At 41.8% G+C, this 22,863-nt stretch overlaps 1 protein-coding gene across 1 annotated transcript in view; it reads right to left on the reverse strand.

The window, feature by feature from the left end:
• The window catches only part of LOC113015807 (von Willebrand factor D and EGF domain-containing protein), a 40,595-nt gene extending 25,844 nt beyond the window's left edge, over positions 1-14,751 (reverse strand). Inside the window, exons 1-15 of the mRNA XM_026158128.2 lie at positions 14,325-14,751; positions 9,958-10,142; positions 9,512-9,740; positions 9,182-9,247; positions 8,822-9,054; positions 5,573-5,662; positions 5,344-5,485; positions 4,690-4,907; positions 3,608-3,681; positions 3,227-3,503; positions 2,857-3,059; positions 1,831-2,735; positions 1,544-1,680; positions 1,301-1,462; positions 1,089-1,193 (exon numbers count right to left, since the gene is read on the reverse strand). Of these exons, the coding sequence (XP_026013913.2) occupies positions 1,089-1,193; positions 1,301-1,462; positions 1,544-1,680; positions 1,831-2,735; positions 2,857-3,059; positions 3,227-3,503; positions 3,608-3,681; positions 4,690-4,907; positions 5,344-5,485; positions 5,573-5,662; positions 8,822-9,054; positions 9,182-9,247; positions 9,512-9,740; positions 9,958-10,142; positions 14,325-14,427 (3,129 nt within the window). The 5' untranslated portion in view covers positions 14,428-14,751. The remainder of the gene's footprint in view (positions 1-1,088; positions 1,194-1,300; positions 1,463-1,543; positions 1,681-1,830; positions 2,736-2,856; positions 3,060-3,226; positions 3,504-3,607; positions 3,682-4,689; positions 4,908-5,343; positions 5,486-5,572; positions 5,663-8,821; positions 9,055-9,181; positions 9,248-9,511; positions 9,741-9,957; positions 10,143-14,324) is intronic.
• Between the last annotated feature and the right edge of the window lie 8,112 nt (positions 14,752-22,863).

A 22,863-nucleotide genomic window follows, 5' to 3' on the forward strand; every position in this document is an offset into this window, starting at 1 on the left:
ATTTTATGATGAGTTTATGATCTTAACTGCTGGTTTCAAGTCTAAAGCTTCCATCACACGGGCCTAAAGACTAGTTAGCAATGATTTGCCAACCACTGGTTGCTAAGAAAAAGTGCAAATTCCTCAACCGGTTAACGAGTGATTACTGGCAGTTGCTAGCATAAAACTGGTTGCCAAGATGTATATGGTGCTTTCAAAGGGTGATCTACTGACCTGCAAGCACTGTCCACCCAGAATTGTCATAGGACCACTTGGTCAATGGGTAACATATAAGCCTATTGGCCCTTTGCAATAACAAGATAACAATAACAAGATAATAACAAGAAGTTTTTAAATTATAAATGTAACTCAATTACAATAAAAGTACGGTGGCCCCTAGAGACAAAGTACGTACAAACTCCAAAACACAAAGGAAGTGCTCCAGGACGCTAGGGGCAGTGTTGAGCTCGATTTGCAAAAAAAAAAAACCCGGCAAGTTTGTTGCAAACACATGGAGTTGCTGGAAAACACCTGCAAGGAAAGAACAACCACACTCATGTATATTCAAATAATTTAAAAAAAAAAGTTCATTTACCTGTTACTACCACGCACCAAATCCGGTCGTTGGTACTTCCTGGCTTGTGTAGCTACTAGGTAACAAAAGCTTGCACGTGCTTCGGAGCTTGTATGTGCTTTGGAATTTGTATGTGCTTTGTCTCTAGGGGCCACCGTAGAAAAGCATATAAACCAAGATTAAAACTTCTGAAATGTATATAGTGACTGAAACTTTACAATAAAGCAACTGTTTCCTATGATCGACATCAGGGCAAATAAAGAATTTTAAAATTGTGAAAAGTAGCAAATGGGATTTCTCAAATTAAGGGCTCCAGATGGACAAACATCCATATTTTGGCATTTTTTCGACTTCCCTACCCTTTTCTGAGTGCTTTACAAACAAAAAATAAAGATGGCAAACAAATGATGCCAATTTTAATAATGAATAATAATAAAAATAATACTTTTCATTAAGATGTTATCCATCTTAATGAAAAGTATTTTTATTAGCTTCCCAAGAACAAAAACATTGCTCCGTCTTGCATGCGAGTTACCTTTAACTTACAGAGTCCAGAGCGTGAGGCCTCACAGACCTGACAAATACCATCGTAGATTGTCAGCGTCTTTGCCTGGCTGTACTGAGAGCCGTCATTGCTGACCTAGTACAGAAAAAGAGGAAGGCGATAACGCAAAGACCTTTAGACAAAGCAGTCAACACCTAACAAAAGAGATTTTAATTCCAAGTGAAAATGAGAATGAGCCTTGCCTTAATCTCCCAGCGTGCGTATGGTTTGTCATCCATCATAAAGTCTTCTGTATTGATGGCAGCAGTGCTCAGAGATGGTACAGCACAGTCTAAAACCTTGGAGCTGAGGAAGGTGGCTTTTGTTCGCTGTTTTTCCCCTGGAACCCACGCTTTGTTTATGTACTGCAGAAGGAATTCAAAGGAAAGGTGAACAAAACAGCACTTGAACTCTCTTAATTGATTTTAGCCTTAGCCTCATCTCACCTTCAGTCTAGTGGCATAGCAGCTTAGGTCAGGAGAGTCAATGAAACCGAGGCCAAAGACCCGAATGCTGCGACAGTCGAAAACTCGAATATCACAGAGGCCACTGTTCTCCAAATCGGTTATCTCAACCGGTTGGCCTATTAGAAGAGAGACTGCTCAAAGGCAAGTTTTTTTTGACTTGATATAACTAATTTCAAGTTTTAAGAGATTAGTATCAGTGTGACTTTTAATCTACTTTACTCTGTAGTTGTATGTTTGGTATATGTATAACTGTTCCTGATACTCACTGACAGCCAGGCTGCAGTCATGGAAGCTGTAGTTGGGAAAACACTGGCAGCCCCACTCTGTACACTCTCCATTTCCATTGCAGAAATTGGGGCATCGCAGTGCAGTAATCACTTCCCCATGCGTTCCCGGTGTACTGGCCACCTCCAAGGCTCTGTGGGTCAGATTTTCCAGCAGCTTTCTCTCACATTCATTCTCCAGGTATGGCAACAGCGCCTCTTCCCATCCCAGGTCATCTTTAAGCTGTAGGTCTAGCATGCAGAGATCCACTGCCTCACCAAGGCGGCGTCCCAGCAGCTCCCGGCACACTGCTCCAACAGTGGAGTTGACCAAAGCCAGTTGGCATACTTCAAGGGCTTTGGCTGAGGTGAGACCACTTGGCGTGGGCCACTGGGGTTGCACCTCTGGTCGAGCTTCCACCTGGTGATCCTCTGGGAAAAAGTAGGCGTAGCTTTCCAGATCAGCCTGGCTTAGGCTCTGTGCCATTAACACAGGCTGGAATGACGCCTGTCTCTTTGGCCTGTCAACAGAAAGCAGAAGATCCTTTCTGAACTCATCGTCCAGTTCAGGATCCCTGTCACTGTTCTGATTATTCTTGCCGTGAAACCAGAGGTGCCGCCTCTCGACAGGGTGACTGCTGAAGGCAGATATATCCAGAATGCTTTCCTCTTTTTCCAGGCTCTTGATGTATTCGACTGTTGTGTCCATTGAGGGGAACACAGATGTGTAATCCACATTATCATATGCTATGCAGTCTGAGTGAGCAGAGGGATTGTACAAGTTTCTCGTCCCCCTTCCAGCTTCTTGAGAAGTGCTGGATCCTGTTTGGCACCGACAGAAAGGCCTCCTGAGGTCCTGTGTCATACCAGGAGGTGTTTTGTCAAATAAACTCTCACCAGGAGCTATCCTAACACACACAAAGTAAAGGAAAACAAATAACGTTGTGGAGACTTCAGCTGAATTATGGTGGCAATAAGGAAAGATTAGAATTCTGAAAATTAGAAATCTACACTGTGTCCCAGACTGACCTCCAGGTTTCTATGAAGCTGTGCAAGTCATCAGGGCCATAGAACCCACCATCAGAGGCCTGGAAGTCATTGTTGCCGTTCCGGTCGAAGGTGCCACAGAGGCCTTGAGTGTTTCCATAGTCCACGCTGGGTGCCCGGACAGACAGGCTCATCCCCCAATCACCAACATCAGCCCTAACAAAGGCCCCGGAAGGAAAGATCAACTACAAGAGGAGAGTCACATCCAACAGCTAGTTAACATAGTCTCCTCATGCATTAAAAATTCAACTTATATGACAGATCTGAATGAAGGACAGATCATTCTTGCATGATTTTACCATGAATTTAGCCAAATAACTAGACACCAGTTTCCAAATGTCCAGATACCTACGGTGACCTTCTTCCCTTGGTGGGACTCCAGCACCCTGACCCGACTCCCCTCACTGTCACCGAGGTTCTTAAGATCAAGCTGTGGCCTCGTTTCCTGCGGTTGCCCATTGCACATGTCAAAGATGGCAAGCTCGTTCCCCTCTCGCACTACAACGCCGCAGTTACATGCAACGGAGTAGTGTCGACTGCTGCAGTCCCACTGGCGAGAATGGACTTCAAATTCCCTGGAGAGGCTCTGGTAAAGGACAAATGTGCCAGTCTGGTGGTTCTCGTAACGCCTGAAAAGGAAATGCAGATTTTTTAATAAGAATTTGAAGACTTTAACTGTTGCACTAACTGCCCTATAAATGGATTCATTTAACAAAAGCTGGAGGTAAGTTACCTGCCATCTAGTGTAATGATATGCGGGTCAGTCAAAGAGTAGCACGTGGAAGTGGGAATATCCTGGACCGTGACCTGGGGGTGGGAGGTAGAGGTCACCAGAAGAAAGATTAAGGGGGCTATACCCTCTGACCCTGTGGTCTTAGGCTTTGATGTTTTCACTGAACACAGATGAAAAAGCTCCTCAGAGACAGAGTGTCTGGAGGGCTGACATCACATCTTACATAATGTCACCGCTTGTATGGACACAACTAATGACCGCTTAGAGAGGCGCTCTTTAAGTATTATGTCAAACCATCAAACAAGTGCATGTTTGGTCCTGAACCACAACCTCTCCTTCAGTGTTAAAAAGAACTGTATAATTGTGTGTATGTGTAAACAATATGATGGAAAAACCTGCTATTTGGAGCCATTGTAGTACTTCTCTTTAATTAAAGTAATACTTTCATTCGACATTTAGCTTTAGAAGCTGGTCCTCTCTTCCTGTTAGGCATAATGGAATCCATTGAAATGCCACTTGAAGACCCTCTATTTATCCTGAATAAGTCCAGGAACCCATTTAAGGACTGTGTTTATTGTAGGACCCTAGCACAAAGCATCCATGGTGCCACAAACCCAGCTTTTACCCACTAGTGACCCTATAGATCTTATTAAAAGCTCCTCAAGGGCCAGAGGAGAGCCTTTGTGTGACAGTTTTTCCAAAAAAGAAAGTCCTCTTAAGGTTGCTCCACATGCCACATTTAACTTGCATGCCTCAGATTCCAGCTGTCGCCCAAACCTCCTCAGGGTTTCCTTCCAAGATCCTCACGAATGGTTTGAAATTTATTTCAAAAGTGGAAAAATCGTCAAGCATCTCTCAATCTGCCTCAAGGATATTGTGTAGGACAACTGTAGCTGCAATTTCTAGCTCTTCAGATCCCAGCAGACTCTGTATTCACCACACAAACAAACCCATTTCCAAAACTTTGTACACATAAAATGTAAATAAAAACAGAATGCAATGACTTGAAAACTTCATATAATCATATTTTATTCTGTTTTTATCCACACGAACAAGCTGTCGTTCTAAATGACCTCACTCACTTTGAGGGATGTCGGGACGTAGCTTCTCCAAAGGCGTGGTGCAGAGGGTCCAGGCGAAGCACCGATCAGGCTCATGCGGTTCCCATCACGTGTGAAATCAGTCACAGCAGTGACAAAAAACTTTGCCCAACCGCAGCTGCCTTCACTGCAGGTGTTTGGCTGGAGCTGCACCTGGCAGGCGGACAGCACCACGTTGGAGACCTCATGGCCCAGGCTGTCTGTGGATGTCAACACAGCAGTAAATTAATGTTAACAGACAGCACACAGCTGCCTGCACAACTGTAATGATGTCTTTCTTAGCCGGCTTCAATGCGATGATGTACAAGGTGAGTCTGGGAATAACAATAATGAGATCCCAGAGGAAATGAGAAATGCTTGAAATTGTTTTGATTGTTTTATTAATGCGCGACTGTGGCCTCAGTAGTTAATTCAGCTGCTCTAATTTGTGTTTGGTGATTTTTGTTAATTACCCAATAACGGGTACATTAATGCTTAAATGGGGGCAATATTTGTCCAACTGTAGTGGTTGCTGCAGGCAGTACTTAACTAAATTGCAGGTTAACCTTAAATATACTCAAGCTGTAGATTTATTATGTCCTTGCAGATAAAGGTGATGACACAGACTCTTATCTCCTATTTTCCCACAGGTCTGACCTGGATTGTTGACAGTCAGAGCCAGAGGGACTCCACACTGGTGGCCGATGTTGGAGGTGAAGCAGGGGATGGGGACGGTACTGTGGACAGTCACCTCGTGCTCCTTACTGTTCTCTGCTATGTGGAGCACATCTGGAGAGAACTGAGGAGAAAGGAATAAGAGTCTATGAGGTTCTCACTGAGAAATGAAACCAAACTGGGGTTTTAAAACAGTCAGAGGAGGCTTTACCTTCAGCCCAGCGTAGAAACTCTCACTGTCTTTTGAAGTCGATCTTGTGTGGCTGGAGTTGGCTCTGAAAGTCGACACACTGCAGGAGAACTACAGGGGAAATATCAGCTGAAGCATGAAGTCTGAATCAGCTGCTTTTAAATCATTTTTTCATCCGACTTAACAACAAAGCCAGACCCCAAAACCCCTTTATGGTTAGAAAACCATCTCATCTCTTTATCCATAACTATTGGTTTCTTATCTAAACCATTTATCCACTACCTTTAGTGGCTACTGAAGAACAAGCATGATGATGGGACATGAACAGCAGAAACTGTAGCTACAAATAAACGCATGCATCAAATAGATAAATAACCAAACAATGAGCAAAAGTGGTTGGACTATGTCTCTAAACCTAAACATGCTAGATACTGATAATGGACAACAAAAAAACAAAGAGACTTTAAAGCGATGGCTACAGTGAGTCTACGTAGAGGTCGGCATTCACTCAAACTTTAACCTCAGTCTGGCTTCTTGGCTAGCTTTGTGTTAGCATCAGCAAACATCGCTTGTTAAACTATGAATCTGAAAACTGAGAAACACTAAATCTGGATGTTTAAATAAATCATTCATCCAATTCTTTACTGTTAGCTACAGCAGTCGGTTTACCTAATAATGTCTAACATTTTATACATTTTAACTAGTTTTTCAGTTGTTTATCGTGCATGTTTGGCTCAAAATCTAAATGCGCCGCTGATTTCCACTGCTTTTAGTTTTTTTACACACTTACTAGTTTCATATTTTTAGCCAGCAATATCAGCTGTTAGCATTCTTTTAGTGACCAAGTCCAACGTATTTTCATTTTATAATTGTTTTCATTTAACTCATGTATGCATTTATTTTCTTTCAGTTGCAGTTTCTGCTGTTCAAGTCCCATCATCACATTTGTCCTTCATATACTTTTTTCTTGTTGTCTTTTTTCAGATCAGTTGAGCTAATCTACTTCTGCTACAGAAGTACACACTGGGGTACTTGTAGCCCTTTCTGTGAATCACTGATCTAAGAGAAGTAAAAGATGAAGGTATACTGGAGTTTGAAACCACCTTTCACATTTTGATTGCTCAAACAAACTTGAGCTATGTAACTGTCAACTGATGTGGATAAACGAGAGTGGAAGAGTGCATTACCTTTTCACACTGTGTTATGAAAAAGACCAGCAGTGTGCAACTGTCACTGTATTGGTGATTCATCAAAATGTTTCCAGATATAGCTCATAACACAACAAACCAATGCTCCAAAAGCACTAATATTTAACTCTCTTTCATGGTTTAAAAGAAATGAAGATGACCTCTGACCCTGCCCAGCTGCTATATCAACACACGCTAAAGACGAGCCCCATGAGCAAACCCAGCCCTGCATAACATCTGCTAGACCAAACTAACATAACCCCGGTGTACAGACATGGGAGCAACGTGGTCCACAGCTGCAAGATGACAAAAACTGGGAGTGACATCACCTCGGTGTCAAATGGTATCACGCTGAAAAATCAAATAACTTTGTGTTTCCTAGCAACATATCACTTCTCAAGGAAATGAAAGCTATCAGCAGCCTGCACAGTCTGGCTGTATGGAAATGAGGCTGTGCAGCAGCGTGTTGACATCCTGGAAAGACAAAGGTCAATCATAACAGTTTTTACTCCAGTGCAGGGCAGGAGTGCAGCGACTCAGCGTCAGCTTCAGCTGCAAGAAGGCAATCTTGTCGACAGCTACTCATATTTAGTTGTCATTTTAACCAATCTTCGGATTTCTTTATTCTTTTGCTGCTGTCTGGTTTTAGTGCTATTAGCAATTATTCTTCCTAGTAAATCTTCAGTTCTTCTGATTATTGTCTTGCATACTGAGCTTTCAAAACAAAGCTAAATTCGATCCTCCTAGGACACAAAGATGACGTCAAAGAACATCCACGTGCTAAGGTTTATTGAATAAACTCTTTCCATCGCCCTAAAGGCAACCTGGTAAAGAAATAAAGCTGCTGGCATTCTGATTTGATTATTAATAATAATTTGGAGCATTCTGAAAATAACCCAGAACTACAACAAACCATAAAATGTATCTGGTATTTTCGTGCTACTGTGAATCTGCTCTCTCCTAAGCCCTGAATGCAGATGGTTCTTGGTGCTGGACACTTTTTGTTTTTTGTAGAGTTTTGCTGAGGAGTCACAGTTGAGAAGGTGTTGGTAGCAAAATAGCAAACACTACCTGCGAAGGACAAAACAGGGTTTGCATTTGCTTAATTCAATCTTGAAATCATAAACTTTCATTTGGCTTTTTGTTGCCTGTTAAAAAAAATCTACATTTTTAAACAATGACCAGGAGGACATCTTGACCCACCTATCTGGTGGCTATGTCGCAAACCCCAAGAAATGACCAGATTACAAGATGCAGACAAGCCAGTGGGTACCCTGCGTTGGTGTGCAATGATACTGTAAGGTCTGCCTCTGTGTGATATTTTTCAAAACCATTTTTCCCTTCTCAAGATAATTAAGTGTTGGGCTATTTTTCCCTTTGCTTTTTGGAACATCTGCATAAACACATTTTGTGGGCCTCCTAATAATGCAATCTTTCTGCTGAAACTGGATAAAAAAACAAACAAAGGAAAACTTTGGCAGCCCCAAAACCCAAGTACTCGAGAATTTTGAAAAAGGAAAGCCACATGGACAACTCTGGAACCAGAAAAAATACACATTTTGGGATTTAGGCAAATGATAACGTGCAAAACTTCTCTTCGTCTGCAAGAAGGCATCATCCAAACAGCTGACAAGATGGTATCTCACAAGAAATATCCATATTTAATGTCTATATTTAATATAACCCAAACACTTCCTTTATCGTTGTGCAAGAACAGCTACACTACTGCATGAATGAAGAGTTGCCAAGATTTCAACGTAAGAAACAGCTTTATTTTATATACGTGCGTCGGTTCATGTAAAAATAACTTCCTAGAATTCACTGTGAAGATGTGAATGGAGATCGGCTTAAATGGGACACATATGGAGCAAGGCTTTTCCAAACTGCAACTGATTTAACTTCCCCACCCTTTTCTTGCATTCTCTCGACTGCATATGACACATGTTGCTTCTCTGCGTTTTCTCTGTGAGCTTGAACTCATGAAAAAAAAAAAATCAGTTCAGCATGATCATGGGCCACTCGAGGAGGTCAAACCCACCACATGTGCTCCCCAAAACTTTCAACACAGTCTGGCAGGAATTACCGTTTCTCCAAGCCTGAAGCGAACGCCATCCATCTCCACCACAGAGAAGGGCTTCAGCGTGGCTTCCTGTCTGATCTCGGCCTTCATGCTATTGCTGATGTGTCTGGCCCAAACCACCTGGAAGCCCAGCGTCTGGCTCCATGGTGGCGAGACGAAGGAGCACCTCAGGTGGACGCTGTGGCCGATGAGCTCCGCAGTGATCACCGGTCGGGAGGGCAGGGACGGGACGGCCTCTGAAAGCAGATTTGGGCAGTTGCTGAAGTCACAATAATTGGTTTTCTTTTTAATTTTTTACAGTAAATTGAGGATGCAGGGACCTTCTTTATACAGAGATGAACACATATTTTAAGAGTCTTGTACCTTTGCATTGACCGTTGTTTTCCACCTCCCCTGCTGGGCATAGCCTGGGCCCCAAATCTGAAGCAACTGAAAGATGAGATTCATCAAATATCTTTCTACTATTAGGCTAAAAACATATACCATAATTCATCTCTGTAATCTAAGAATAAAGTTAATTCAGTGAGGTTTTCGTTTTCTCATCCAAATGAATCCCTTAGAGTGGCTTGGCCAAACCATCCAACCTCAGGTTTCCTTTATTAGGGTCTTGCTGATATTTCCATCTACATCAGCTCCAACACTTTCATTAAACTTTGAACTTCTACAGCAAAAATAAAGCAGATGAATGCTCACCTTTTGCACAGTATCCCATGCACCCCTGCGTTGGCTGCAGGTAGTAAACCATGAACTCTCCACAGTTTCGCACCTTGACAGGGATACGGAAAAGGCAGCAGTCTTTGGAACTTCCGTGGAAGAACTGCCAGGTGGCACAGGCGGAGAGCTGGCGGATCTCGCCAGGACGTGGCAGTGAGGTGTCTTTCAGTGACAGCCACACCGGAGCCTGGGTACCACAGCGGTTCATCTGCAAGAGGCCGCAAACAGAAACAGTCATTACCTTTATAGAGGTGGTTATTATACCCTGCACCTGTACTGGAGGTGTCTATTATATCACTTGTTTGAATGATAGATATTTAATGGTGCTTTTTGGCAGTGAAGGAAGCAGTCAGTGTAGAGACTTGAAGGAATGTGAGCACAGACACCTCTGTGACAGAACTTGCTTGTCATTTTGACCATTTTACCTCAACACAGGCGGTCGGCATCTCTGCTGGCTTGTTGTTGATCCAGAACCTGTACCAGCCTGGTGACAGCGAGTGGTCACAGATCAGATCCTGGATGGCGGTGTTCTGGATTTCAGTGGAGTCAAAGTCAACACTTCGATAAGGATTGCTCAAACTCCGATGACCTCCCGGGTAACACTCTGGAGCTGAGAACAAGAACGACAAAGATGTCAAACTGAGAACTCGTGAAAGGGGTAAAGACGGCAAAATAATGTGGAAAAGAATTTGTTCATATGCCTTAAACAAAAAGCTACAGAGAGCGTATGTTATGAGAACCTTAAGTTGATGATGTTCTCTTGGAAGCTTGCCTCTGCAGGAAAAAGCAGTGTTTTCAAACCTTAAACCCCTTCCTCTCAATCCATCTGCTTTGAGCTAAATTAAATGAAAACTGGACATGATTAGATCAGGTCTTTATCTGTGTCAGAGTCCTGCTGTTTAGTTGTGTAAAAGACAGACATTGCAGAGGTAGACAAAACAAAATCACAAGACTTTGGGTGAAAACTTTTAACTTTTACTCTTTTTTTGTTTCCTACGCCACTTCACACTGACCTATGAATCACTCAAGGATAAAAAAGGCCCCACCTCAAGTGATGCACCAGCGTTGTATCTACACATAATAGACAATTTAAAAAAAAGAAACTGATTTAAAATGTATCTTTAGGCACTATGTTACTAGCAGCCTTTCAGAAAAACACATCGTTTGTTCCCATTTTTTTAGTTGGATCTATAAAAAAATGCAAATGTTCAACAGTGAGTGTTTACAGGCAACTGTTAAACACGGTGGAGTCTATGTCATTGTTGATGCTGCATTTCAGTCTGTGGTGTTGGAGATCTTGTCAAAATTGATGGAATATGAACACAGAAACAGTGCCATCAGATTTTGATCCACCATCTAATACCATCTGGAAATCATCTGATTGGTAACAGCTTCTTTTTTCATCATGACAATGTTCCCAAACACACTGCCAATGCAGTAAAATCATACCTGTATAGAAAAACACACAGTGGAGCACTATCAGTCATGGATCGGCCTTCTCAGATCCTGAACCTCAACATTATTGAAGCAATGTGGGATCATGTTGACAGAGAACAGAACAAAAGGCAGAAACATCCAAAGAAGAGCTTTGAATGTCCTTCAAGAAGCCTGGAGAACTAGCGAACTCAAGACTTTTGCACACTAAAGTACACTCAATATCAAAGTTAATTAATTCTCAGTCTTGCAAAGCCAGAAAAAGGTGAAAAAACAATCAGTTATACACTAAACGGACATAAGCCTCGGTTTAAAGTTGAGGATGAAGGATTTAACTGAGCAGGCTTTAGTTTTAACTTCAGTATGACCTTCTGATTTGATCTCTAAACCCAGGAGTGAGAAAACAGTGTGTTATTATAACAGAAGAATTATGTGACGAACCAGTAAGTGACCAAAACTCAAAGCTGTCTAAAGGAAAAGGTGACAAACAGAAACAATTTGCTGTTTTGTGTTAGGGTGTTGAACATCTCACCGCCACAGGTTATCTAAATTGCCTAGAATAACAGAAATTCCAGTGAGCCTCTCGCTTCTCTTAACTCGCCCCAGGAAAGGACGCTAAAACCAACGGCACATGACAGGCCTCTGAACACCGCCTGCAGCTGGAAGCTGAGAAGACCGGAGGAATTATTTCCACCAAACACGTACTTTTCCACACCGCCACACTCCCAAAAGCTCTACATCTGTGGAGTGAAATAGGTCAAACTTGTCAGCAGAGGTCTTTGTTAACAAACCTTAGAGGCAGATGAGTAAAGTCACATCAGGGAAAACAAATGTTCAGGGTATTTAGGATGTTTTAGGAGCCACAAAGTCATGATTGGGCAGGGTAAAGTTGCCGCCAGTGATCCCAAGCCTAAACAAGGGCTTACTGGCTGGTCTGCGTGCTGACAGCCTCTTGAAACCAAATGCTTTTGTTTACACTGTCGCCTGTCTGAGCGTCCACCTCGTCTGGAAGCTCCGCTGACAAGATTCGAGGTCACAGGTTGTCCAAACAACTAGGGCTTCAGGAAGGAGGTGCTGCTGGCTAAACTGTTCCAATTGGCGTCTTAATGAGTTTACAAAGAAGTGGGGGAGGTAAATGAGTAGCCCCCCTGGGGGGTTTAGAGTTATCCCACTGGGAGAGAAGACCCTCAGGAGCCCAGATGTGCAGGGACTTAACTGGGAATACTCCAGTTACTCCAGTTTCTCAGCAAAAGTGTTGTGTTATCACCAAGGGAGTTGTTGGCCTTTTTCCCAGAGGGCCCACAGTCAGAAACTACACAGTCAGACCACCAGGGAAAGGGCAAAGAGCCTGAATGAATTGTGAAAATACTAAAATGATAGGATGATGATGAGTTACTCTCACTGATGAAAGCATTTTTTGTGAAGGGTAACACTTATAATGCTTCATTGTCTTTATTTAAAAACACGGTTTGAAGCAGTAATGATAGATAACCAGAAAATACATATTTTGCCACAAGTTCCTTAAAGAGGTTGGAAAGTGGCATTTATACTACTGACAGACCCCGAAACTCTTTAATAAAACCTCAGACTTCAGGGAAAGTGAAGAAGTCTCGCATTGTGTTGGATTGTTAATCTCTAGTTAGTCTTGGGGAGGAAGAACTTTAAAAGACAGGAATTTCAACAGGATGTTTCAGGAAGAGGATGAGGACAAGTGGTTGTGTAAAGAACAGGTAGTTATTAGGACATTATTACATGACAACATGAGTCCTCTGTACTCACAGGTCGGCCTTCACCTGTCTTTGAACCCAACCTTCATTTGTTCTGAGCAGCACACCTGTAAAACCTTTTTATCACTGGACAGTGATGCTGTTGTGTTCATAAAGGGGACCAATCTCTCTCTCTGTCACACACACACACACACACACACACACACACACACACACACACACACACACACACACACACGTTAAAAACCTTGAGACTTATAATTCACATATATACCTAATGATAACTTTATTAGGTACATCGTTTTAACTAATTACATAGCAGCAACTTAATGCACTTCGGTATGTAGCCAAGTCAAGATGAACGGTTAAAGTTCAGTATGAGCATGAGATTTAAGTGACTTTAAATGTGGCATGGTTGTTGGAGGTTCAGCTGGTTTTAACACTTTTTGTTCATGGTACATCTGCAAGGTCAGCAGGTTAAATGTACTTTTTTACTTGATAAGCTTTTTCTTTTCTTTACTACTGAATGTCACGTACAAATCAATAGAAGGCTGCTGTCAACAGGACAAAATGTGCTCAAATTGTGGTAAACTTTGCTTTGGCACAGTAATGTCTGGAAACCTCTGGGAAGACCCCACAGTGTTTCATTTTATGACTTAAAGTTTACAATGGTGTGCTTTGATCTGCTGCTGGACGCCCTGCAGACAAAGATGTGAGCGAGATCAAGACAGGGTGACAGGTTGGAGTAAACTGAGCGCATTTTTGTTACAGTCAGGACTCGTAATCGGCACAATTGCAGCTCCAAGATTTTCTTTGTTTTGGTCATTGCATTCACTCCCATCCTAAATTCTGACAGCTGGGAAAACAGCAGCTCACCAAATCTGACCTTTATGCGCACCTTTTTACAGTCCTCTTTGAAATCCCAGCAAGGGAAGAAGACCAGGGAGAGCAACAATCCCTTGAAATTACTGTATAATATTAAGTAACAGTGAATTATACTCTTTAATGAGTCATAACTCTGTGTTCTGATCTTGTTTCAATTATGACCACTTAACTTCCTGCTCTCTTCACCAGTTTGACATTTTTATTTCCATTTGGGTTCAACTTGCCACATTTTTTCCAAATGATAATCAGCTCCATGTTGGTGAATTAAAGCCCACACATGCATGACTTTATCTCTAAATGATGGGAAAAGAACCCCATTGCATGAAAGGGAAAATAAACTTGTGATCAGATAATAATTTCTGCACCAATTAAGAATCTTTTAAAAACATCTTTAGATCAGAAGGAGAGAAAAAAAATCTTTTCTCCAGATTCAAACATCTAATTATTGTTTCTCTCTGTTTCTTTGTGATTGGCTTGGCTGTGTTCTGGTGCCTTTGAAGGGTCCATTTAACCCTTTGGAGCTGAGTGATGGGAATGCAGTCCAAGTCACGCAGATTTCTTTTCTTTTCTTTCTTTCTTTTTACACGTAACACTTTCTTATCTCTGCATTCCATTTAAGAACACATTTCGAAGTCCGCTCTCAGTCTCGCTTTTTGCATCTGCTTCTATTTCAGCTCAGATCACGGCAAAGTCTTCAAACTAGTCTTTAAAAAGACCCGGTGCGTTTAAACAAGGCATGCACTTACCATGTTGCGCTATTGCCGCTAATTGCACGACCCCCAGCAGCAGAGCGATGCGTAAAAATCCAAAGAACGACAGGCGCACTGAACCAAATGCGCAACAGACCATGACTGCGGCTCCAGGTTAAACAGATGCAGCAGGCTCGGACCAGTCCACGGGTCCCATTGAAAGTTTGGAGAAATGTGGCGAATTTGGGGCAAAGTGCACTTTGTCTCTCCTCCGCGCATTCGCGTTTTGGTGATTAGAGGAAAGCTTGCGCTCCGCTCGCGGGAGACTGGCTTTCAGATCACTGAGAGAGAATAAGAAGAGGAGGGGAGGGGGGTGAGAGTAAATCACGGAGATGGTAGGTGGGTCCTCTTCTCTGTAATCCCCCGAAACATCACGTGGCCACAAATAAATTAATCATCCATCCCATTCGTCTTCGTCAGAGCTGCACAAACACGCCGTGCTCCTTGCAGGCTGTTTAGACCTACGGCTGGAGAGCCTGGGGACGCAAAGCTGTGAGTCAGTGTGAGCAAAGTGAAACTAAAACAACAGTTTAAAAAGGGTCACAGAAGCCCACCAGGGAGAACATGTGCATGTTTCGTAACGTTCCCCTCCTCAACCACAGCGCAATTACTTTTAAGTCTTTAAATCCCATTTTATGTGTTTTGCCGCTTTCTGCACATGGATGAAATAAACACGCATTTTTGAGCAAAAACATCACAAATTTTCGCAGAGACAATATCTCTGCAGCAGACCGCGCACACTGTGTAACTGCAGTGCATATGTGCGCTCCTGTGCAGCTGTATGTACTCAGCGCATGCAGTGAGAGCACGAGTGAAGCTGCGGAGGAAGTGAACGTCCAGTCAGGCTTTACTTTAGAGGAACAGGATTATAAAATGATGCACGAGAAATGAACAGAGTTACTCATAACTCATAGGTTGTTAGCATCGGTTGGGACACTGCAGATAAACAAAGAATGCACTGATTTAGAAGCATATATCCAAGCAAATGCTTCAAAACTGTTGGCACAGGGGGCACATGAGAGCCCCAAAATGTTTTCTCATTCTTAATTGATATCAGATTTTAGGACCTGTTTTGTCATGTTTCTTGTTTTGCAATGTTTACATTGTTCCCTGAGTCTGGACTGCAAGAGGTTTGGCAGGAAATATGCTGGACTAAGAAAGACCTTCTGTTAAAAAACAAAACCTCAGGATGACGGCGCATATTGCTTCAAACCTGGATAAGTGTCGTTCAGCTTTAATGGTGCCTTCGCAGATGTGCATGTTACGTCTGGCATGCGTGCTAATGACACACCCACATACCAACATGGACGGTAGCTTTGAAGTGTGACCTGATGACAAGTCAGATCATCCCTCTCATCTTATTAGTTTCCCACTTCACAGCAATAGCTCAGTCCACCTAAATAAGGGGTTTCCTGGCTCAGAGTGGGTCTTTGGGGTTGACTTACGGACGATCCTCCTGTTGGCGTTGTTCCCACATCATGATAATAAATGTTGTTCCAGGTTCAACATTGCAAGTGACCAATCACCTTCTTGTGACGTCATACTTCTGCGACTTCTCGACCTTAAAACAAATTTTCTTCACTTGTGCCCGCCTCTGTCTGTCAATCCAGCGCTCCACTTCACTTGCGAGAAACCGCCGCCTGTCCGCCGAATTTGAAGTCCTTTTAGGATAGTTTTTAAACGGTAAGCATTATACATATGTTCCTCACTTGGCTTGCTGTTTGTTTGCTAGTGATAGGCTACTTGACGACAGCATTAGCTAACCAGTGTTCTCTAGACCAGCGTTCCCCAACTTTTTTGGTGTTTCGTGGCGCAGGGGTTGGGTCAGGCAAAATTGCAGTAGCTTCCCTGATCATTTTACAAACATAAGTGAATAGAATTTGAACTAAAAGGGCTAGACTAATGGTTGCGTGCTGAATCTATGAATCAAAATATCACCTGGAAACATAATTAACTGGTCCACAGCTGTGAAACTGGACATGAGTTCTTGATTCCATGGAGATTAACAGTAATCCAGAAATTAACAAATTTGTCCTGGGCCATCGTGTAATTGGTGTCCCAGGGACGACATTTACGCGGTGTCCCAGGGACGACATTTACGCGGTGTCCCAGTTAATTACGTTTCCAGGTGATATTTTGATTCATAGATTCAGCACACAACCATTAGTCTAGGCCTTTTAGTTCAAATTCTATTCACTTATGTTTGTAAAATGATCAGGGAAGCTACTGCATTTTTGCCTGACAACATTTTTATGACAGCTATATTCACCTGTACATTTATTATATATCATAATACATTGACATGCAATTCTGTCTGGAGAACACTGGTTCGCAAGTAGCCTATCACTAGCAAACAAACAGCTATCCATTTCAGCCATTTCAAGGAAAATATATGTATAATGCTTACCGTTTATTAACGAAAAGTATCTTGAGTGGAATTCAAACTGCTGGATCGGCGGACAAAAGGCGGTTTCTCGAAGAACATTTGGCTACGTTCACACTGCAGGTCTTAATGCTCAATTCCGATTTTTTGATCAAATCCGATTTTTTTGTCTCCTCGTTCACACTACAAATAAAATGCGACAGCAAACGCGCTCTAGTGTGAACGCTCAAAGCGGCCCGCATGCGCAAAAGAAGATGTCACACACAACGCGCTCTGTTTAGACCAAGAACAAACAGTATTGTTTGACTGATGGCCGTTAATATAAAGACAATTTTTGCTTTAAGTTATTTTGTTATTTACATAATAATGTAAATAACCTAATAATGATCCTTATTGCTGTTTAAGAGAGGAGCGGTGCTTCAAAGGATAGCTGCAGATTTCTGTCAGAATCTGCAGATTATACAGTACAAATAAAATGTTTACGTTGTCTTCCCAACAGTTTCACTGACATCTACACTGGATGGCTAGGAAGCGTTCGCGATGTCTTCTCGGGCGCTGATAATTGGCTTCAGTCTTGTGTCGGTGACGTAAAAGGCGGATTTAATGTGACTTGACCGTTCAAACAGCAGTCGCTTTCTAAAACATCGGATATGTATCGGATTCAGTACCACATACGAAAGTGACCCAGATCGGATTTGAAAATATTGGATTTGTGCTGTTCACACTGTCATACCATGACCGGATATGGGTCGCATAGGGTCAAAAAAATCGGATTTGATGCGCTTTCGCCTGCAGTGTGAACGTAGCCTTTGTTTCTGAAGGCGGGTATTTTTCGAAGTCGCAAAAGTATGACGTCACAAGAAGGTGATTGGTCACTTGTAATGTGGACCCTGGAAAAACATTAATTATGATGATGTGGGAACAACGCCAACACGAGGATATCAGATCGTCCGTTGACGTTCATACCAAAGCAATCCTAGTCTGCATAGAGTTTACAGCTAACAACTCAATGTTAGCTTAGACCAGTCATGCAGGTCTAGAGACAGTTTGGCAACCTCTTAGCAACGTTTGGTCGCTAGGGAAAAATTTGTATTTCCAAAGTTTTGGAGTTCGCTGGTAGATGCCACAGATTATGGATAACACTGATTCCTTCAACAAGAAAACGAATCAGAGATCATTTCTTATCAGGACGTTTAGAGGCTCTGGAGTTACCCACAACGTTTTGGAAAGAGTTTAACTCGGCTTGACTGAAAGCATTTAAAATCCCAGTCTCCTATGGTAACCTGACTGTGGCGATTAGGAACAAACAGGCAGTTCTCAACAGGATTGTCAGAAGTACCAGAAAGATTTTTGGTCACCAACGAACTTCATTGGATAAGCTGTATCACCATGCTGTCTGTAAGGAAAGCCTGGTCTATTGTTGCATACCGAGGAAACACTCTTTATTCGGATTTTGAACTAATGCATCTTGAAAAAGTGTGAAATCAACAACTTTCAAAAGGTGGAACTTTTACTTCATAGGCGTCAGACACGTCACAGTTCCTCTACATCTTAGAAAGTAGTTTCATGAAATTTACGGCGGACAGTCTTATGGCAAGCAAAGTAGTCACAATGTAACTAACTAAACCATTTAAAAAATCAAAATACATAAATTTGTATTTTATGCCTGAGTAAATTGTGTAAATAATTGTTTTAAATAAAATATAAGAAAAAAAAATCCTAATCATTGCTGGTGATTTTCCTTTGTTGGAAGGCTCTTTATTTGAATGTAGGAAACGCTCAGAGAAGTTGGTGACTTTCCTGGATTCTTTTTCTTTTCTTTCTTTGTTTTGAGTTTTACCTTTGCATCTGTGGATGTGGAGCTCATGCACTGAATTACGTTATTCTGAAACCCCTAGACTCTCTCGGATTCTCTTTTTACTTAGTATTTTCTTCATTCTCTTTCCCATAAACACATATCAGACGAAAGGGATTGAATTATGTGGGAAAAGCCTTCAACTTCTTCTGGTGTGCCACATGATAGGAAAGCCCTTCTGAATAGCAGCCATTGGAAAGCCTCTGTTCATTATCTCTTCATGTGACTAAAAACAGTTTGTGACTGAGATGATTTCGCCGCGGGGGGGAAGCATGAACCCGGAGAGCAGAAACATAGAAGGTTGCCCTCCTGAGTTTAGAGTAAATATCAGGTGCTGGAGCCCGTGGAGACAGAACGACATACCTTTCCACTAAATCAAAGAGCTGAGAGGAGCAGCAGGTGTTCTGCAGTCCCCCTTTCATTGAGACTTCAGCTCTGTGAGAGAATCTCAGATCTTTAGCTTTCAGACTCACAGGGGTGGATGTTTGTAGCAGAAACATTGTGAAAACTGTATAATTTGTGTCTCTGTGTAGAAGGCGAAAGAACGTATTATTTGATATATGGTGCTGCAGCAGTGAAGTATTACATTTAACTTAGTAACCTTTTAAAAATGGTTGCTGAGATTCAACCCAACAATGTTCCTTCAACACAAAACCTGCTTTAAGAGGAAATTTGTTGAGGTCTTTCTGCCTGTTATTTTCTGTTTATCCTGCCTCATTTGTGTGACGCCAATTTAAAGAAGAAAACAGACAAAGAAACTCGAAAAATACATTTAACGTCACAATGTGCCCAAACAGGTGTTTTCAATATTTTAATGCTTATGGCAAAATACATTAACATCCACCAGGGGGCAGCATTTTACCAGCATGTTTGTCGAGATGTATTGAATGCTAAACTGTTGAACAGTTGAATCCTTCCGCCTTCTGCTTTCAGGTAACAAGGAAATAATATAATATATATAAAAAAAAAAAGGAAATAATATACATTTATTCATCTGATTGGTGGCAATAAGTCGAAATTTTGACTCATTAATTTGAAATTCTGAGCTATGGATGACTTTTTTTTTCCAGTGCCCAAAAAAATCTTCCATAGTACGACCAGTTGATGTTTTCTTTCGCCTTCCAGCGACTTGCCTGATTAAATAAATACAACAGTAAGTCGCTGCACCATCTTGTGGCAGAAATTGGTATTGCATAAAAGTGCAGCCTGGCACTAATTTGCAGCACGTAGATGTTTTAGACATGAAGACGTCTCAGTGCTTTCTTCAAATTCTGTTATAGGTATTTTTTTACAGGTCTTTATGTATTTTTAAAACAAGATAGGACATAAGTACATTTAAAGTACCAGTAATATCACTGTGTACAGCATGTTGTCAAACATACTGTACACAGTTTTTGTTTGGTAAGTCATCTTTTTCACACCTGTCCTGGAGACATTTCATCCAAATTAGACTGCAGACCGGTGGTGGCTAACTCCTGGCGGGTTAGAAAACATTATCTGCCGCCTCCTTTGATGTTTGTGCCCTGAGAAAGGACAAGAGCGGGGGGATTCGAGCTCCTGCCTCCTGAGCACTTCCAGATGTCACAAATCCTCTTTTACTGTGAGAAAAACAAGGGAAGAACATACTGGAGGCCTGTCTGGAGCTACAGTGCTCCCAAACATCTTGCAACCATACCGCTTTTGCACTCTTAAAAAAACGTGAGTCATTCTCGACATGTCTGCTAGTCTGACTTTTATAAACTCAAGCTTGGCTACTTCTAAACATGGCATGTTTTTCACACCAGATTACATCTTTTCTGTTGGGGAAAGAATCAAAAGCTTTACATCATTTTTAAGAGCGCAGTGAGAGGAAAATGTGATCACTGATTGCTTTGTTTACATCTGTTAGAGGAGTTACGACAAGCTAATTGGCAATTATTGCCTCCAGCCCTTGTGGGAAACACAAATGAGGAGCTCGTTTTCTAAAGCGTTTCATTGTAGCGCTGGGGGAAACGATCACAACTAGAAAGTTATTGTTCAGCATCTCAGGTCAGAGGTCAATCAGCTTGAGATAGGTGTTGTCTGAGTTGAACTGATGTGATTTTTAAGCCGCCAAGAGATTGTAACAGATTTTCAAGGATACAATGTTAAGTGATTTAGGTGACTTTGACCGTGTCATGGTTGTTGGTCTGAGTATTTCAGAAACTACTGATCTGCTGGAATTTTCCCATACAGCTATCTCCAGAGTTTACAGGGAATGATCTGAAAGAGAGAACCTACCCAGTGAACAGCAGTTCTGTGGGAGAAATTGCCTTGGATATGTTGGAGGAGAATGGCTAGACTGCTTAAATAACAGGTAACTTAAATAACACTTGTTAAAACCAGCGCAGAAGAGCATCTCAATAACAGCAGAAGAGCAAGCTGGGTGCCACTCCTGTCAGCTAAAAACAGGAAATTGAGGCTATAATTCACACAGGCTGACCAAAACTGGATAATAGAAGATTGAAAAGCGTTGCCTCGCCTAATGAGTCTTGATTTCTGGTGTAATATTTGTGTGGTAGGTCAGAATTTGGTGTAAATCAGTGGTCCCCAACCCCTGGGGCATGGAGCAGTACCGGTCCGTGAGTCGTTTGGTACCGGCCTACGAGAGTTGGGGCTCGGTTGTGAAATGTATGGTTTTCAGGGTTTTTATCGTTAACTCAGTTTCCCTGGGTCTTTTCCCGTGTTGTAGTTGTGTGTCTTGTTTTGCAAGAAATATTTACGCATTACCATAGCGACCAGAGCGCATTAAGGGACAGAGAGGAGGATGTTACTCTCATTGTTGTTGGCACATTTCAGGAGGACGCTGCTAATAAAGTTACACAATTACACAGTGAATTCGTGTTTATTATTATATTTACAAAACACCACAGGTTTTTTCTTGGTCGTATCATTTTATTTTGTTGTATTTATCTGCAACACCTTAAAGGCCAGTCCGTGAAAAATATTGTCTGACATTAAACCGGTCTGTGGCGCAAAAAAGGTTGGGGACCGCTGATGTAAACAACATGAAAGCATAGATCCATCCTGCCTTGCATCAACAGTTCAGACCCTTTTTCCCTTTTAACAGGAGGAAACCTCCAGTAGAGCCAGGCTCAGAAGGGGCATGTCAATACCTTTGTGACTACAGTGTACCCATCTTCTGATGGCTGCTTCCTGTACTCCACAGTCACCAGATCTCAATCCAATACAGCACATCTGGGAGTGGAAAAGGAGATTCATATGATTGATGTGCAGCTGACAAATATGCAGCAACTTTGTAATGTCATCACATAATTAGAGACAAAATCTCTAAAGTGTTTTCCAGCACCTCATTGAATCTATAATGAAGAATTAAAACAGTTCTGACGGAAAATTCACGCCAGTATTGACAAGGTGTACAAAATCATAAAATCTTCTAAAAGTACCAACTGATTGTTAGGTGAAAAGGAAAAACCCACCTCAAACATCTTCACATGTTGGATTTGATTCAAGAATAAAGTTGCGTCTTGCAGTGAAACAGAGGTGTACAACTTAACACCTTTAAAACATGACTTAGTGTTGTCCAGCCAGCACCCTTCCTGTGACACACGGGCCACTGCAAGGTGACTTTGACTAGTGTAGTGCCTATAAGAGATGTTTAAAAAACTCCTTCTGCTCAATGAATCTATCATTTGAAAGACTTCTGAACATGCTGGAAGAATGTCTGTTACAGAAAATCAGTCAACGGATTTGATTTAGTTAACAAAGCCAGAGAATCAGTAATTAAAACCCTGATTGCTTTTTCACTTCTGCTCACTGTCCTCACTTTCAGAGGGGATTTGTCTGCTCCTTTCTCCCAGACAAAAATCTCGTGTCCATTTTATTCTATCAAAATTCGTTAAAACCAATAAAACTTTAAAAGAGTTTATAGTTTTTACATGCACGCGATAACATTCAAAAACAGTGGTAGCAAGCATGTTTGGAAAAATTCCCAACACTGCACAACATTGGCCTGAGGCAGCATAAAGAAAAGCAGAAGTTTTGAACACACACACACACACACACACACACACACACACACACACACACACACACACACACACACACACACACACACACACACACACACACTTTTTAAAAATGGTTTATGGCATCTTAAAGGTACAGTCAGTAATTCTGTACTCAGATATACACACAGATTAATGTTTAATGATGTCTCCCAACAACTGAGTTCTCATAATACTTATAATCAATGTATGAATAATACACAGGAGCAGGTTTGCACTTTGTGGAAGCAGCCACGTTGCTCCACCATATTT

The sequence above is a fragment of the Astatotilapia calliptera genome, chromosome 23 (assembly GCF_964374335.1).
Source record: "Astatotilapia calliptera chromosome 23, fAstCal68.1, whole genome shotgun sequence".
Taxonomy (NCBI): domain Eukaryota; kingdom Metazoa; phylum Chordata; class Actinopteri; order Cichliformes; family Cichlidae; genus Astatotilapia; species Astatotilapia calliptera.